Raw genomic sequence first — 20026 nt, forward strand, 5'->3', positions numbered from 1 at the left:
TAGTTAGCTTGACAGAAAAAAAAGATTATAATAAATGAATTCTCTTCAATTTCCTTCCCATTTGACTGGGCTCATAAATTTCTCAGAAACCTTGAATTTTTTTTCTTCAGAGTCCATCAGTGCTACCTTCATTGGTCAGGTGCAATCATTTTCAGATCTCAGTCATTCTTGGTGTATGTGCAAGCATGACTGTACTGCCATTTCAGCAGAGTACATCTATTCTTAACTTGTACTTGTGACCTAAGGATAGGTTCCCTCGGGTCCCTGCTAGAGTTCTGCAGGCAATTGTCATCATATTGTTAACCAAACCTTTTTACATAAAATATTATGATTGGATTTATCTGCCCCAATGTAGTCATCTGTAATTTAAAAGCCTACTGTTGTGGTTTAATCCGGCAGGCAGCTAAACACCACAGAGCCACTCGCTCACCCCCGCCCAGCAGGATGGGGGAGAGAATTGGAAAAAAGGTAAAACTTGTGGGTTGAGATAAAGACAATTTAATAGGACAGAAAAGGAAGGGAAAATGATAATAATGATAAAAGGATATACAAAACAAGTAATGCACAATGCAATTGCTCGCCACCCGCTGATCGATGCCCAGCCAGTTCCCGAGCAGCGGACACACCCCCCCGGCCAACTCCCCCCAGTTTTTTTGTTCAGCATGACGTTATATGGAACATCCCTTTGGCCAGTTTGGGTCAGCTGTCCTGGCTGTGTCCCCTCCCAGTTTCTTGTGCACCTCCAGCCTCCTCGCTGCAGGGCAGTATGAGAAGCTGAGAAGTCCTTGACTTAGCATAAGCACTGCTCAGCAACAACTAAAACATCAGTGTGTTATCAACATTATTTTCATCCTAAATCCAAAACACAGCACTATACCAGCTAGCAGGAAGAAAATTATCCCAGCCAAAATCAGGACACCTGCTTATGAGCTGGTTGTTTAAAGTTGGTTTCATAGTCAACAGAGAGAAACGGGCACTGTTAAGATGTGACTAATCCTATGGCAGATATCGCCAAAGTACACACACAGCTGAATTACTCTCACAGATTCCCTCCCTAAACAATGATAATGTTGCAGCCATGGTGGTGTACATGTACAGGCTAGAAAAGCTTGACAGAAGCAATCTACCCCTTACTGAACCAGCTGGCACAGTTGACCAAGTGACCAGATTTTGGGCACACAAACTCTTCCTCAGATCTGACAGAGAAACTGAAAACTTAGAAGTTAAATACAAACTGAAAACTAAAATCCATTTTTCTACAGGATCTCAGAAGCCATGGATATAAAAGAGAAAGTATCTTACGACACATTATTACCTTCTCCCTTCCTTTCCCGCTACTTTCTCATTCTTCCAGAATTGGAAATATCTGCATCTCCCTCCTCCCCAGACAACTACAACCTCATTTCCACACTAACATCCCCTGTATGCCAGATGAATCAACTACTTTTCTTCTCAGATGCTTTAACTGATGCAGGAGTAAGTGTTGTCAGCTTAGTCAGTTGTCATGTGTTTACATGCAGCCATACAGACATGAGCAAGGTGCCTAAGCTCTCACCACAGAGGAGATTAAGTCAATACAGTCAGTAAATATAGAACTCATCTCAAATTAAATCACCTGCAGTCACTCAACTGAATATTGACCATTGCCCACATGCAGATACTTCACATTAGTTTTGGGTGGGATTCAGCACATTTGTTAGCTTACGTATGGGTATCTGCACCTGTCCTAAAGTTCGGAGACAGACAAACAGACAATGCTTCTTTCTCATTCCCTTATCTCTGTTATTCTGTTGCTTTTCCATTTCTTATTTCAGGCTATGCACTTCACAACCTATGTACTGAGCTTCCTGAACTGCGTTGCCAGCAGGTCGAGGGAGGTGATCCTTCCTCTTGTCTCAGCATTGGCGAGGCTGCACCTGGAGTACTGTGTCCAGTTCTGCACTCCCTGGCACAGGAAAGACATGGACTTGCTAGAGCAAGTCCCGTGCAGGGCCACGAAGATGATCGAGGGACAGGAGCATCTTTCACTAAGAAGAGGCTGAGAGAAGTGGGACTGTTTGGCCTGGAGAAGAGAAGACTCAGGGGGATTTTATCAAAGTACATAAATGCCCGAAGGGAGAGGATGAAGAGGAGAGAGGCTTTTCCCAGTGGTGCCCAGTGACAGGACCAGAGGCAGCGGGCACAAACTGAAACACAACTTGGAACATCAGGAAATACTTTTTCGCTGTGAAGGTGATCAAGCATTGGCACAGGTTGCCCAGGGAGGTGGTAGAGTCTCCATCCTTGGAGATATTCAAAAGCCGTCTGGACATGGTTCTGGGCAACCAGCTCTGGGTGGCCTGGCCTGAGCAGGGAGGTTGGACCAGATGTCAACCTCAGTGATTCTGTGAACTGTCTTGGTACTTAGTCTTTGATGGGCAGTTCTATCAGCAAAGGAGAATCACATCAACTACACGTAAAATATTTAGGAAAGTATTAAAGCACAGGCAGAATTTTTAATAAATGAGTAGCCTCACTGATATTAGCAATACTACTGATATATATATTGTAAAACCAATATCAAATATTCAGAAATCACAACTCAAGTTCCAGAAAGTCACTACCAAGATTGTCTTAAAATCATAAGGGTTTAAAAAAAAAACAACAAAAAAATCCAAAAAACCAAACAAACCAAAACCACAACACAAAACTTTCCTTCATGATTTCTAAGCCTTTGGGACATTCTTTTGGATTTTGAAGAGGTAGTTTGCACAAGGATTAAAAGCTTATTTTGCTACTATAAAAGCTGACATTCCCCAACAAATCTCTTGACTCCTTGAGCTAGGACTTCAAGAAACACTGATAAGAAAAAGAAGAAAAAAGAAAAGAAATCAAAAGTGTTGGTAACACTTTCTGCATCTTTACAAACCTTCCTGAAAAAGAGCTGGAGTTATCCATGTAATCCAAAAAAGACCCTGTAGTACTGCTGCTTTAATTTTGAGTATCAGGTCTTGAAATTTTATCCTGGTCAATATTTTTTTTTCACATCTTTTATACAGTAAAACCTTTTGCTGCAGTTTTTAGAACATAATCCTCAATAATGTGCGATATGATCTAGCTGTATAATAAAGACCTCTATAGCACTTTGTTACATGGGTAGGTGTGTATATAGGACCTTTGCTGACAGGCAAAACAGGACCCACGCAAGTGCCCCAGTGTGGTGCTCAAGCCTGAGCTAGAAAGCCCAGCTCACAAAGAAAACAGAGCAAGCACAGCTCTATACAGAGCAGCCCAGTATATCTCCAGAGCAACACCCGTGGGGTGTTCCAATGGGATTTCTTGATGGTGTGGTCAATGACACTGGGTAATCAAGCTGAAAATGACGTTTTGGCCCACTGCACCACAGCACATACGCTCAGCCTTAGCTGAACAGCCAATGGCAGTTCCAGCTCCAACCAGGCACACTGCTTTCAAACACAAAAGCTCAAATACCAGTTGCAATTAAAGACAAGACAACAGCAGGAAACCTTTAAATAATCTACGTTCTCAGATTTATTTAAATTTTCTTAGTTATTTCTTCTTCAAATTATGTTTCTTGCTACTGAAAATGATAAAAATGTGTTCCCTTGTGATCACCCAATGTTTCCACAAAACTAAAGACTTAAATAAAAATAAAATATCAATGAGAAGGCTACAATATATATAAAACTATTTAAAGGTTAAAAGATACTGTTAGGGATACCCCCCTTTTGTGTCAATTCTTCAAGTCAGAAATACACTGTGAAGTAGTCTGTTACCAGGCATTTGGGTGAAAACAAGCTCAAGATGAAAAAATAGCAATGAGAGTTTTTTTAAAGTGCTATTAATGTTATTGTGAGTGCACTAGATTTTACTTTACACAATAACAATATTCAAAACAGTAACACATCATTTAATTATTTCTTAATATTGTTTTATTTAAATTTCATACTTCTAATAAGTTTTACCTTCACTATAGCTTTTCATCATTCCAAATTTAAAAGAACTAAAAATGTGATTTCAGTTATTGCAAATAACTAACTTTTATCTACCCTGAACTCCAATTCAAATATTGCTTTGCTATAAATCAACAGCATAAAAAACAGTTCATGCATAGCTTTCATAAATTTTTTTAAATTATCCAAATTCAATCCTATTAGACTGACTCTCTTCTGTGTCACCAAAGCACTACCACTAGATGTGAATCACCATTTATAATTACACAATTACAAAGAATTCAAGGAATATCATACTTTGACATTGACTAAAGATCTACATAAAACTAAACGTGGATGACTGGAGGATGTCCAGGCTAACTGGAGGATGAAGAAGGACACACGGCAGGACATGAAGGTGGAGGTAACTGCATACCACATTATCACGCTCTGATCAAAGCTTGTCTTCAAGAAAGTCAGCACATATTTAATACTAATGTTAAGTATGTAGAAAGGATGATATTTTAAGTGTGAATACTGCACTGTGGGGTAACACAAATGCTTCTGCATTCCCTTCAAAACATTTTTTAAAACAACAAAAAGAATTCAGTAAGGATTGTTCAAAATCACTTAAGAAAGATGTGGAAGAGGAAGAACAATAACAAGAAAATCAATGATTCTTAGGTCTGATCAGATATTAACTACATAATGTTGTTTTTAAGACAAGAACTAAAAAAAATGAAAGTCTGGTTTAAATATTTTGCTCCCAGCCCAATCACATCTTATCCTATAAATGCCGATCCTAAAGGACAGGAATTCACTATAGAAAAACACCTCAGCTGCACGAACAACAAACAGAAAGGATGAATAAAGTTCTTAACAAACAGAACTCAAAACAATCCAAAGTACACTCGGGAGCATTTAACAACAGATATCTGTAGTCTATGTAAAACCAGGTTAGCAACTTCAAAATTATGAATAAGAACTAAAGCACTCAAAAATCAGAACTGAAATTAAAACCAAGCACTCAATACTGTCTGAACTTTTTATCTTAACTTTAAGCCTTTAAAGTACATGCTCTAAATTACAGATTCTTTACAGTTTTCCAATACCTAAAGTATAAAAAGCGCAACTTTTCATACAACCTGAGAAAAGTAAATCACAGTGTAGCACAGAAACAATGCAGAAGGCTCTTGCATTTGGCTTAGTGAAATCTGCAAAGTAAACAGGGTTTTAGAAACTTCAGCATTTGTAAGGTTAAGACAATTTCAGTTTCCTAAGGTTTGAACCTGAACTTTACACAAATTCAAGGCAGCTTACAGAAGACTTGGGGTATTCCAAATTCTGAACTTTATGCAATGCAGGTCACCTTACAAACAAATACACAAATGACACTAGATAAGAAGAAAGAGGCTACAACACCAAAATCACAGAAAGGGCCCGAAAGATACCTTTCCCCTATGAAATATAGGCCTAGCTACATGGTTAGCAGAAACCCTGGCAAGTGATCTGTATGATGACAACATTATACTAATGAGGGGAGGGAACTGCATGTCCCAGCCGGCATATCTCATCTGCTGGTACTAACCTGAGCTTACTTCTTGAAGCAGGTATGCTGCAGCTATGACTGAGTGAGCCTTGACATGCCCCTCAAATTTCAATCCTGCAAGAGTATAGCAATGAGAAATGTAAGCTGAGAACCTAAGAGATTTTAAAGGGGGGAGGGGGGGGGAAGGGAGAGAAGATGGGTTGATATGTATGCGTCCAATGAAACATTCAAGTGGATACCATTTTCTAAGGTGTTTTGACTGTTTTAAAAAAAACAATAGTAGGGAAACTGTTTCTGGCCTTCACTAAACTGAGTGATAGGCATTATGCGGAAGCACTTCTGTAAAAAACTACTGAAAGAATTTCTGGCTTAAAGTCAAATGGAAATAGGTTGTATGACTTTCATGATACATCTGCATTTCTGATATGAAGTTTCCTAATTTTATGACATTAAAAAAACCCTATCATAAGAAACAAATCTGGACTGTATGTACCAAGAATGGCATACTCCTGGCAAAACAAATCACAAGAAACTAAATTAGTCTCATAAATTATAAAAAGAATAACATTACAGATTACTGATTACATCAGATTTGTGAATTTGTTTACAGTCTACTTCTTAAATTCTCCCTTTTTTGTAAATAAGCATCATGTATTTAAACAGCATGTTTTATACAACATACCAGCAACTGAAATTACCAGGCACATGCTGACATACCAAAATTGATATTAGTTTCATCTGGAGAGTAAAGAAGCTGCCTTTAAGAGTGTATTCCCATGTTGATTCAAAATTAGAGATCTAGGAAGATATACCTTATGGCAAAGTCAGACACTGTAGACCTTTTGTATTCCAATAACAAAACACGTGCTGTAATCTCTGTAACTGAGAACAATCCAGCATCAAACTACAAATTGTCTAAAATTCCTTATCACCAGGCACATTACATCAATGCCTACCTGCATACATAGACTCATACACATACGCAAACACATTTCTGTAATGATGGCATCGCTCAAAACCACCGAAAACAAGAACTGAAGGTGGTACAATTCCCAGTTGCTCTACACCCTGCCCGGAATTCACAGGGAAGTCTAACAGCATCAGCAAGGATGAACACAGAAATCAATCTCCAGTGCCACATCTTGTACCTGGCAAGTCAAATCCCATTTAGTCTAAGAGTGTTCGTTCCATGTTAGAATATAAATTGTGAGAATTTAAACAAACCTAAACTGGAAACATGGTGAAGAGAAAGTCGAAACTGACAACAGTTCAGAAATCGTGCCGGCACCATCCATTGTAATACTCCACATAAGCAGAAGAGCAACAAAAGCTAAATTGCAGAACAGCATCATATGCAGTCATATGAGTGTCTAAGTGATCTTTAGAGCTAAAAATACAGACAGTGAAGTGTCTAACAAGCAATGAACTACTGACTAAATATCACACCTAGCTGACTTGGTGTTCATGCATTTACTCAGCCGTTTTGTACAAATACATTAAAATTTGATTCAACAAAGATATGTTAGAAAATGTCAAGAGCAGTAAGAATTACAAAAATACATAGGTTGTTGGAATAACTTAACATTGATTTGACAACCTACGTATTTCTGTACAATTGTACATATACATATGTTATCAAGTATCTACACTTGTAGTGCTAAAAGGGCCTTTATAGTGTTTCATATCCCTCTTCAGATTATTTAATATACTGTTAAACTTTACTCCTTCATCAAGTTTTCTCAAAAGATGCCAAATTATCATTTCTAACAGAGGAGAAAAAGAGACTTCTTATTTACAGAAGTGTGACAGATATGCTGTGCAAAAAATGGCTGAAATTCATAACATTAACTTCCTTCCAAATTGTCGCACTTATTACAAAATGGTAGAGTGCAGCTCTCTGCTTGCTGCAGAAAAAATTGAGACTGAAAACACATCCTAATTGATGATGACTTAATTCATGCCGACTGAAGCAATATGAAAACTTCAAATGGTTTTTTTAAGCCTTCCTGTGACACAGAGAAAGCTCAATTTATTCCTATGGACTTATACCTATGCAAAACATACTGTCAACCTGCAATTAAAAAAAAGGTCATTTATGAAAAAGAATCCTAAGAAAGTTGCATTATACAGCTGAATAAAACTGTACATTAAAAGGGAATTAAATTAAGAACCGCACAATATATTATGAAAAAAAAAATATTTAAGCCGTTCTTTACAAATCTGTATAACCAAGTATACATAAAGTTCCTGCCACCAGGAAAGAGGGAGTTAAAATGCCTTTCCTTTTCTTTCCTTTCCTTCCCTTCCCTTTCTAATGAATACCTGTTCAAAAGGAAGGGCTATTAAAAGCCCAGAAGAGTAACAGGAAGGGTAGTGCGTTTGGAGGAAGCCACAGATCCTTAGGTGGGCACAGAGGCTTGGGCTGATCTCCAGGAGAGAAAAATTCTGGTTTGTTTGCACTGTTTTCATTGATATTTATGGTCAGACCAAATTGCTGAGCAGACTTCCCTATTTACTGCTCCGTCACTCCTGTTAGTTATCCTGCGAGCTCGCAGAATATTTTGGAACAGTGAATGCAAATGGTGAGAGACCAAACTACTGAGTTATAGCAGCAATATGTGAAGTGTCCACAGGCATTTCACTCTGACCTCACTGCAAATTCAAATTAGTAGGTTCTAAATAGCAAGGGCACAATTAAGTTCTTCTTAAGATTGCATCAACTTAATGAGCTTCTTGGAAGAGGTGGCACTTTCACTGTTTTGAAAAGCAGACAGTATTTTGGGCCAAGAAATCAGAGTCTGGGCTCCTAATTTCTAAGTTTGTAAAATTTTAAAAGAAGCTTACCAGTATCTAACAATCTGGAAGTTTTAGTACAATCTGTTTTAGCACTAAGTGCCTTAGTACTAAGAACAGAGTCGGAAAGGAAAAAGACAGACGACACCAACTTTATCTGACTGGCGTGAAGAAAGTGATTTCGCACTCTTACTGCTGTTACCCTAGTGAGAAACGGCTATACTACGGATGTCCTCGGAGAACAGCAAAATGAAAAATCCTCACAGCAAGTTGTTAAAAGCTGCTTTTTGGAATAAAAGCTTGAGGCTTGCTGAAAACTGAAGAAAAATAAACAATAGGGTAAACATTTCTACCATTTCCTCAATAGTCTTATTTATAGTTGTGGGTCTAAAGCTATATCCATGGAAGTAAAATTAATTTTAGAGGGTCAGAGAGCAGTGGCACCCTGCAAATATTAACCAGCTCTTTTGTTGTCTGTCAGTTTATCACCAGCCAGCCAGTGCTTTGCACCATTGAAAGTTAAAGACAAAAACCTTCTACAAACAAAAACATTACTCAGTAATTTCTGTTCTTTTTGAGCCCAAATATACAGCACTGGTTGTATACGTAACAGCGTGTTTTAAGCAACACATGATTTTTAAAACAGGAAGACTTACCAATCCACTTAAGGCTAAAATCCAGATGTAGGAACCGGAAGTTAAGAGCTAGAAGACAAGAGCAGTGATTTAAAATTTTAATTTTACAAAGCTGTTGTTGTCTGAACTACTATGTTGCAATATTATATAAGCTATGTACTTATCATGACAATGGGAGAATTCAGACATTTATCGCTGTGAAAATTCAGTTTAACATTAAAAAAATATGTATTCCAGAAGTAGCAGAAGTGGAAAAAACACAGGGATCAAACAGTTGTTCTCCTTCTACAGAACAATACATTTTATTTTCATATAGCATACTAAGTACAACAGGATGTCAGTTATAGGCTGCACAGAAAAACAAGTCTGAAAGATAGACTGAAGCGAAGGAAATGACTCAGCGGCAACAGGAGAAGAGTTCCAAGCGGGGCAGGCAGTGCAAGTGAAGCTCTCAGACTTCAGCTCGTGCATTCACGGAGAGACTAAGCATAGGCATCAAAATTAAAGAAATAAAGTTCTCACCCAGTGGCATATTTGTCGACATCAAATCATGGAAATAGGTTGGAGTGAATTTTTAAAAAAATCCTGATAAGCCAACATGGCAGCCCACCATTTCTAGGAAAGTATGTGATTAATCACCTGGAGAAGGTTATTACCAACTGGAAAAAAGGGCTGAAAACTAGACTGATACTGGTTACTAAAATAGTTCTGCACAATGCCGACTGAATCATGAGAACACCTTCCCTCTAGACTTATGACTACGGAAAGACTGACTTGAGATAAGGGCAGAGTTTACAAATGAGGAGAAGGCAAAAGATTTTTCCCTCAGCCTTTGTGTGATGGCAGCAATCATTCTGTATGCAGCGGGGAAAGATCCAGCGATTAGTAACAGCAGTGATCTGTATCGGAGGTGGTGTGCGCATGAAAGCAAAAGGCACAGGACATGACGGAAAAGAGCTCAGACAATATCATGGCTTTCCCAAAGACAGGAATAATAGTATTGATGGGTTCGGAAGAGAGGAAACAAGATTTCTGAAAGATGAAGAAAATAAGGTGCTGGAGCAGAAACTGAAGGAATCCAAAGGCTGAACAGCAAAAGGGATGAATGAAATGTTCATCTGGAGCACGAGTCAACGTTCTGAAACTGACCATTCATTCTAAAATGCTCTCTACCACACTTCACGTAACTATGGTGCTTTTCGTTGCTAGTGCTAGAGCTATTTTTGAGTCCCTGGAATATATAAAACCGACCATACTTTCTCACAAGTTTGCACGTCTCCTGTTTCATAATTTAGGTTGTGACATGAGGGTCCATTCATTTTTAGGCTGCTGGGGTTTTTTTGTTGTTGTTTTTTGAACAGCTACTGCTTTTCTGTACCAAGTACCTATATTTTTCCATTCATATTTAACATAATACTGCACAATATTGCTGTGCTCTATGTTACATTATTTTAATTACCTGTCATGTGGTAATGCTTGATATACAAATAATATTAATTTATATAAAAGTGGAATTCAGCCTAAACCTTGATTATTTACTGACAATCTTACCACAGAAAAAACTGTATTCTATAGCTTTGTTTGAGTTCTAACAGACAAAGGGAAAATAAACAAAATCAAGAATATAAGCAAATTAGAAAGGTGAAAGATACATATGCCTTAGCATGAGGTTCTGTTTTCACCTATTTTCATTTAGTTCATTTTGTTGACCAAAAAAAAAAAATTGTAGAATTGTCTATTATATTTTCCTGTGCAAGACAATCAAGACAGAAGACAAGAAAGAACAGATCACTCGTCCACCACTTCAGCATGTAGAAATGCATACTAGCAACACATGTTTCCCACTGTTTTAGTTGATGGGACAGTCACTAGTTAAACATATGCGGTATCATATGCAGAAGCATCAAATCTCAGATGAACATACAGAAATACTACTACATTAGTAATTCCTTAAAAGATGAACAAGCAAGTACCTACCATACCTGTAAACCCAGTATGTAGACCAGTGTCTTGTTTGTGATAGAAAAGTGGCCTAATACTTGTGTCACTTGCACTCTTGGAATGGAGGAATAAAATGGTACAAACAGCGCGAATACAGGACCCAAGCTACAAAAAGAAAGATACAGATGGTTAATAAGAATGATACTAGCAACAGTAGTGTAAAACAATCAAAAGTAATTAATCCTAAGTACATAACAATCAAAATGTAATACTACCTTGCAAACAAAGATCTTCCTTGGGAACCAACGATTAGATAACTTGTGGCATTCAGGATAATAGATTCATTAGCAAATAAGAAGAACCGGTAACAAAAAGTGTCTTATTTCCAAATGCTTAGGACTGGAGGCAGCAGAGAAGGAAACATATTTACTCTAATAGCAGACTGTTTCTATAAAATACGGCACACCAAAGGACAGCAGTAGTCTCCTGCATCAGAACAAAACCTCTTTGATTCAAATGGACAAGTGGTAAGGATGACGCCTTTCCCAAAAGGTTATGGAAACCACTTCACTTAAGTTAAGCTCCTATTATTTACCCAGGCTTAAGGTGTTAGAGGATTGCCAATAGACTGCGGTATCTAAGATGGGAATATTGACAGTTTGATTTAACTTCCCTTTGCCAGTGACTTCCATGGCCCTACAAATAACTAACTTTCTTTAGGGTCCTCACCTTAATCACAGCACAAGATGTTTGTTAAGTTTCTAACCCCTCATTGGAAGCAGTTTCATAGAATTTAAGACTCAATGACCAGATACCTAGATTGAACTTGTGAACATAAACTAGTGCATTTCACCCACATACCCAGATACAAAGCCTGTGTTCCTCATGACAAAACACCCAGAAAACTAAACCACGTATTAAAGACAACAGGAGAGGCCACAGCAGAACCAACACCAAAGGCATGGATACAGGAGATTCTAGAAGATAAATACTTCCTAGGATGGAGAAGGGGAAGATAAAAAGGTCACTTCGGGTAGTCATGACCGCTCCGCTGGCGGAGCCGCGGTGGCAGCGACCTCCAGGCAGCAAGCTGCAGGCAGCAGGCGGGGGGAGGCTATCAGCAAAGCGCGTGTCTCCCCCAGCTCAATCCTCGCCTGTGGTTCTGTGCTGTCTTGTTTCCGACGGGCGCGGGATGCTGCACGGGGTAATTTTTCACTGCTCACCAGCTTATCAAAACTGTCAAGAGTTGCAGTTTCCACAGGCCTTTACATGAAAGGGATCTTCTTATACTCAGTGGGAATTCTGCAAACAGCACAAACCAGGACCTAAATAACTTGAAGCGTACACTCAAAAATATATTTCCCTTCAGGAGGAACTACTGATAGGAGTAATATACTATGTGAAATGATGGTTTGAATATTAAAACTTACGTTTCCTGAATAACTGCCAAATGCAACACCCACAGCTGAAAAAAACCCCTTCAAATATTATTTTTACTCATTTAATGGGCTGTGGCTTCAGAGCATTTTGTTATCATTTTGTTTGTTATATTTGAAGTTCTGCTTGCTGAAAAGCTTCCTCTCTGAGGACTTAAATACAGTTTAATTATAGAAACATTTTCAGTACCATCTGTTTAACACACAGTCAGATGCACTTGAATGTATAGAGAACGCTAACTCAGGAACTATTGAAAAATGTTCAATTTTGCATATAATCCTTCTTACATAAACAAAAAACACCTGTATAAACACACACAACACATTCTTAAAATAAATCCAAATTATTTAAGTTGTAGGAGTTGATAGGGACAGCTATAAGAGTGCCACATACAACAACAATTCTTCATCAGAAGTGCTTCCATTGTAGACAATATTCACTGAAGTAAATCAGGTTTGATAAGTGAAGTGAGAAGAAAAACAAAGAAAAAAAGATCTTTTCCCTTCTTAGAAAAGTAATTTTAAATTATTTCTTTCTACTCTGACCAAATGACCTGAGGGAGTACCAAAATTGTGGCATGCTTTTCAGGTTTTATTCCTCCTGTAATAAGCAGTGACTCAGACACGGAGATTTCACATGCAAGAGTGCACTCAATCATAAGATGGGAAAGTACAAAAAGGACTTTCCCATGACTGCAAGTGCATTTTAAAAAGAGATTAGAGAATGTTGAAAGGTTCCTTAAATGTTAATATTCACCATTAATGTCAACAGAGACCATAGAAAGCACCACCCCAGTCCAGGGTAGTGATCAGTGTAATTCAAAGTCCAGTGTCTGAGGCTGCTCAGTGCCTGACAATCTAGAGGAGCTAGAGGAAACCTAGTGATGGACCTTTTCTCCTAAAACAGTAAGTTCGTAGGCACCACAGACGTATGCCTCCAGAGACATCAGTTTTTGTTTTTTGGATAGAGTTATTTATACCTAGTATAAATAGGTATTACACAAATATCCATTCAGGTATCTTTTTTTAAAATGTCAAAACTAGTGCCTTTAAAAATATTTTGTGAAACTCATTTGTACAGGTGACTCCACTGTGTGAAAATTTATTCCAATTAATTTTAAACTTTCGCCCTCAACTTTCATTATGTAATTCTGTACTTTTACTTTGAAAATTTCAATTAATCTTTTCTGTTGCCTTCAGAATTTTCTACACATTACTCATGCTTTGTTTTAGAATATCTCTACGGAGATGCTGCTTATCTACAGCGGGTCTGTCAGAGAAGTTATCTACCTAACAATACTAGAATATGATTGACATAGTAAGGGACAACAAAAGGATGGCTAAGGAAAATGTGGACCCACTGCCTGGTGGAAAAAGGGACCTAGTGACAAAGGACATGAAAAAAGCCAAGGTACTTGATGCCTTTTTTGCCTCAGTTTTCACTGGTTAGTTTTGCCCTCAGGCCTCCCAGGTCCCTAAGCCTCCTGCTGGACTGGAGCAACACCTGCTCCAAAGGAGCACAGTTAGGAAGCTCTTGAGTCCAGGTGGCCATACAGGAGCCAACAGGACCAGATGGGATGTACCTCAGGGCGCTGAGGGAGATGGCCGATGTTACTATCACTGAAACGTCGTGGTGATCAGGGCAGGTTCCTGATGACTGGAAAAATGCAAATGTCACATCCATCTTCAAGGAGGGCAAGAAGAGGATTCAGGCAGCGACAAGCCTCACCTCTGTCCCTGGGAAAGTTACGGAGCAAATCTCCTAGAAGCCGTTGCCAGCCACGTGACGGACAAGGTTGCTAATATCCCATATGGATTTACCAAGAGTGACTCTGGCGCTGTGGACAAGGAAGGGGAAGGCCGCGAATGTTGTATGCTCTGACTTTAGGATGGCCTTTGACTCAGTCTCCTCTTGTGTCCTTGAAGAAAAACTGGGGAGATATGGACTGGATAAGCAGATCTGAGGGAAACTGGCTGCACTGCTGGACTCAAAGGGTTCTGACCAGCAGTACAAAGTCCAAGCGGCAGCCAGTTACTAGCAGCTTCCCTCAGGGATCCACACTGGGGCCAACACTATTTATTGTCTTTATTAATAACCTGGATGATGGGACAGAGTGCACTCTCAGCAAGTTGGTGAATGATATCAAATCGGAGGAGCAGTCAATACTTTGGAGAGCAGGGCCACATTCAGATACTCCTTGATGGGCTGGAGAAGTGGGCTGACAGGAACCTTGTGGAGTTAAACAAAAGCAACTGCAGAGTCTTCCACCTGGGTTGGAATAACCCTGTGCAACGGTACAGACTGGCTAGAAAACAGATTTGCAGAGAAGGAGCTGGAGAATCCTTTGAATGTTAATCAGCAGCTCGCCCTTGCAGGAAGGGTCAATCGCATACAGGGCTGCATTATCAAGCGCGTAGCCACCAGGCCAAGAGAAGTGATTGCTCAGCAGTTCTGAGCCCGAACCTGAATCATGGTGTCTGCTTTTAGGCTCCTTGCTTCAAGAAAGGCATTGCTATACTGGGGCAAGTCCAGCGGGGAGTAATGATGGTCCAGTACCGTACACCAGGTTGCCCGGAGCTAGAATCTCCATCTCAGAGATACAGCCTGGACACACAGCCCTAAGTAACTTGTTCTTGTTGGACATGGTTTGAACCCAGGGTTGAATTAGATGCCTGCCAGAGGTCCTGTCAAACCTAAACTACTCTATTATTCTGTGAATAATCAAAGCCTTGTTCCTGAAGCTCATAATCACTGGAGGCATTTCTGTTCCTGTATTTCGCTAGACAGGTACAAACATCCATCCATGTACTGTATATAAAAGGACTGGTTCTTAACTCTTTTAATTATGTTAATTAATTTTTTGGTAACATATAGTCAGATTCAACATCTACAAGTGGAACACATACTCGCATTGAAGGACTACTTCAATTCTCTCTTTTCCTTCACTTCTCTCTTTTCCTCTTATTTTTGTTTTTCCCCTCATCCCTTTTAATCTCCTTTCCTCTACTTTCTCTCCTTTTCCAGAGAGAAAAGGCCCTTTTGTTCTGGCCCTTTGTTCATTATACTATAAGAATATCAGGAACATCCTTTCAAGTGCCATGATTAACTTCTGCTAGAAACTTGAGATGTCTGTGTGCAAAGAAGGGCCATAGACACAAATACACGCTGACTCTAAACTGAGTTTATGCCCACTTCATGTTAGGAAGTTAATTTCAGTCATGTGGGTTAGAAAATAAAATTTTCAAACAAAACAGAAAACTCTAAAACCTGAAAGATTAAAATCTAGAGTTTGAACACTCTATATGGACACCATGTCCATCCCAAAGGTGTACTGTAATAGCAGGCTCTACAACAATTATATCCTCATTTCGAAGAGCAGGTTAAATTTCAATGTTTGCAGTGAAAAAGAAACACAGCAGACCAGATGGGAACATTCTACATCGTCTGAAATGATAAGATTGGTTTTGCACAGAGAAGAAAACAACTTGAAGAAAAAATAACCTTGAAAAAATAAACCAGAGATGTAGAAACTACTGGCAGAGAAGAAAGAATCAGGGGCTAGTACTTCTCATAAGAGAAACATGCTACTTAAAGTTTAAAAGGATGAATATTAAATGCAGATTACAATAAAACATTTTAACATTAGTAAATATATGCACAAAATACAGGAAAAATGGTACTGAAATGTATGAACAAATGGGTAGAATGCTAAATGTTACTTCTGCAAAAATTTCTGCTGTTGTCAATGGAGGTTCTGCGGGATTAAACTTGCAGAAATAACCTGTTATTTTATTCAGAATGACTCACTACACTTACTAACGGTGGTACTGTATTCTTCTTCATTTAAGTTCTTCATAAAAACATTAACGTGACAAATTCACAACCACGTATTTTTTGGGGGACTAAAAATATCAGTTATAAAAGCAGCTGCAGATAATACAGAGCATGTAAACAGCGTGCCTGTAATTCAAGTTACTAAGTTACTTCAGTGCTCTGCGTTCCTACAGGCTGTCCAGACACTGCCATATTACACTTAAGGTGCCAGACTTTATTCTGAAAATGTTAAACATTCTCAATAACTTTCCTTAAAATTAGGTAATTCCCTGGAATATGACCACCCTTGATAGTTGGGATCCTCTGCCTGATGGAGCCCAGGATTCAAAGGAACCACCTGTTGCATCCAACCCTTTCACTACACATGAGCAGGACACCCCAGTGCCTGAGGCCTCTCAAAACCAGCAAAAGCATTAGGATACGTTACCCAATACTCAGGTATCTAACCGCCAATATTTCACAGGAATGCAGGAAGAAAGCGGCAAAAAACCACCAAGACAAAACTTTAAGTTGTACATCTTGAGGGGAAAAGAAAGGTTCCTCCTGTCCATGGATATCTCAGCAGAACCACTGCAACTTTGGGTTCATTAAAATATGAGACCAACAAATCAACCAACCGAACACTTTGCAATCCCCTCATGAAGACCGAAGTCAGACACCTACCTCTCCTAAAAAAAGTTTTAGTTTTTAATGCCAAGACTATCCAGCAATTTATTCTGAAAACTGCTCAGCTCCATTCTAAACCAGGTTCAAGTTCCTCTCCCTTCCCATTGGTGAGCTAATCCAGACCTTTCTTCTTCTGCTGGCTAGAATCTTTCTTCCAATTTTGGTTTTAATTTATTCATCATTAATAAGATGCTAATCATTATTCTTTAGCTTTTTCTAAAAAGATCAGTTAATCCTATCTCCCCTCAACCTTTGTTGTGCAAGCTGACTTACGGTACCTGACCATTTCTATTCTACCAGCCTGCTGCAATATACAACATAAAATTTCTTCAGTTAGGCATTCACAATGTACTGCCCTCAGGCAAGCAATTACTGCAGACCATCAAAGAATTATTCAGCTTATAGCACTATGAAGATAATTTTTAATTTTTTTTTTTTAAATCAAGGCCCCTGTCCTTTATTTAATATACGATTAGCATGCTGCCATTCATGTGAAGGCCAAAGTATGGAGATACAGATGAAACTGATGGAGCGGTATAGGAAAGGCTGGCCAAATCCTGTGCCACAAATGAGTACAGTATCACAGGGACAACTATTTATCCTTAACTGATAAGTTATTAATGTCAACTAGGTGTTACAGAGTTAGTTACCCATGCTTACCCACTGACAGTTGCTGCTCCGCATCAGATGTCTGCAGCAAGTGATTGATGATGACAGCCTACCAGGTAGCTTTGCTTTCATGACTGATCATACCAACCAAACCAGAATTTGAGTTCAGCCAGAGAGAGGAGGTTGCACCTTTCTAAAAGGCAGGGGCACCCACTGAATCTCATACTTGGCTAAATCTGGCACAGAAACTGGAGCTAGGCAGAAGACATATGGAGGCATGAGAAAATACTGAAGGGATTTAGATGGCAGAGTGTTTTGTCCTGGAGGTACAGTTCAACAGCTGTACTGAAATTTTTAATGTCCTAAGTTCATCTAAGCTTGGGTGCTTAATTTCTTCTTCTTCATCTAGATTAACCGAACACATTTTATTTGTCCTCTGCAGAGTTACCATGACTCACTGGTGAGTCATCATTTACTATTCCTCTAACTCAAGTCACTTGAGAAATCATGTCTGTCCACAAAAAAGGACAGGATTCAGCTACAGGTTAGTTCCAGACACCTGACCTGTCTCCCAGAAAACAAAATGAGTCAGTTTTGGAAGGAAAGGCAGTTTTGCAGTTAAGAAACAGGCTGGCTGGATTCATTTTCTGGTTGATCCATAAACACCCTGTGTAATTCAGAAGTAATTTCTTACCTTGGGTAGTAGCTCTTTAGATATGGAATTGTAAAGCTAAATCCAGTACCATTTGTAAACTGCTCAAATAGAGTAGGGACTAAGTAAGCAGACAGAAAATAAATCATCACAGGCATTATAACATACTGGTCAAAATATTAACTGCACTGCTTTGATGTCTCCGAAAGTAACAAATTAGTATATTAATTTACATGTTACTCTCCTCGCATGCCAAAAGCAAAACAGTAAGCTTTTGCACACAAATGGTAACACGAAACATATATCACACTTTTCGATATGTGCCATGTGGTTTAAATGTTCAAACCCTGGGACAGTCAAACGGGTATTGGAGAAACAGCAGCTATAAGAACAGAAAACCAATAGCTAGAAGGATAAATAGTGAGTGAAAGAATGCAACCTGTATCGTTTAGCTCAAGCAATTAACATCACATCATGCTAGGCTGGACTGGTAGCTAATACATCAGTGGGACTCAACGGGTACAATCTAGTAACGCATCTTAATCAAAGGAAGGCAATATTTTATCAGATCAGAGCAGGAAACACATATTGGCGTTATTTTATAATGGTAAGACTTTGCAATAAACATTTCCTTTAATATGAAGCTCTAGTACTAATGTCAGCCCTCGAGCAAAGACTACTACATGCCTGTGTATCTCAAAATTTCCCATTTCTACCACGTATTTTTGCTGCTGGACAGGGAACCACATTGCAGTATTACTTTGTGTACATATGAAGCAAGTTCCCGGTGCAATTTCTCTTTAAACGGTCTTTAATTCTCCTTACTTCATCTAAAGAGATTCTACTCTGTGATGAAGCTGAATAATTAAAAAATAATTCAAAAACAAGAAAGGAAAAAAATCAGAATACGACCAGTAAGTTCTCTCAAAGACTTTCTGAATCTGGTGTTAGAAGATAAATGCCCTATAAAAACTGAGGAGCTGAAAGCTCTAGATTGAGCCCTTCAGCTCCCTGGCATCCAAGGGGAATCACGCCATGTCTGCACTGGAAGTTCAGCACCAAAAAAATCAATGTATAGTGCCAACTAAATGCTCCAAGTGGGCACAAAAGTAACTCACACGGCTCTATTTCATTCTGCCGTAGCAAGAACATTATCCATAAAACAAGGCACCCTTAGTAAAGTTTAACTTTGTCATTAGATCTGCATTTACTTTAGGCTTTCCGATGAGATGGACATATTAGTTGAGATCGTATCTCTGCACACCTCCAACGCTGCAATGTCAACCAACGCTTGTGCCATGAACACAGCCCTAGCGTTTCTAAAGAGGCATTCCACCCTCTGCATGGGTTGGACCCGCCAAAAATAGCATCACCACGCCTACTTGCTGGTTCTTTAAAATCAGGCCACTAAATGAGGCCACTTTAAAGATAAATAGTCCTTTGCAGTCATGAACGATCAGTATGAGTTTTGGGGGGAAATCCCAGTTAACTCTCAACCACAGCCTCTAACAGCAAATGACAGGATTTTCCATCTATCTCTGATCTCCAAAACCTTCTTACCAAACACACAATTTAACTCTTAGATCAACGGTCTTTACCCAGAAACAAGGTTATTCCAGGTAAAAAGGGGTTACCTCACAATTTGACATCTCATTCCTTTCCTATTCCTTAGCCACCCATTCTTATCAATACCATTTTAGGGAAATCAGATTTGTTTTTAAAAGCTATTTATCTTTAATGTATTTATCTTTCATGTGTATTATTATTACCATTATTATTATTATTATCCTTGCTCAGAATGCAACAAACAGCTTACAAAGGCACACATCCTCATTAATCTTTCAAACCACCAGAGTTCTTCAACTCCCTCACATATTTTCAAAGGGCATTTCTGTAAAGCCTCATCATTACGATACTAAAACAGTGCTGGGGATGTACACGGGCTGTCGAGATGCCTGTTTTTACACAGCATCTCAGT

General features: G+C 38.9%; 1 protein-coding gene across 2 annotated transcripts in view; it reads right to left on the reverse strand.

The window, feature by feature from the left end:
* Positions 1 to 20026, reverse strand: part of UBAC2 (UBA domain containing 2) — a 103144-nt gene that overhangs the window by 24377 nt on the left and 58741 nt on the right. For both annotated transcript variants that reach the window (XM_075138029.1, XM_075138039.1), the window contains 2 exons: positions 10892 to 11015; positions 8931 to 8978 (listed from right to left, as the gene is read on the reverse strand). In XM_075138029.1, coding sequence (XP_074994130.1) covers positions 8931 to 8978; positions 10892 to 11015 — 172 coding nt within the window. The remainder of the gene's footprint in view (positions 1 to 8930; positions 8979 to 10891; positions 11016 to 20026) is intronic.

The sequence above is a fragment of the Calonectris borealis genome, chromosome 1, assembly GCF_964195595.1.
Source record: "Calonectris borealis chromosome 1, bCalBor7.hap1.2, whole genome shotgun sequence".
NCBI lineage: Eukaryota > Metazoa > Chordata > Aves > Procellariiformes > Procellariidae > Calonectris > Calonectris borealis.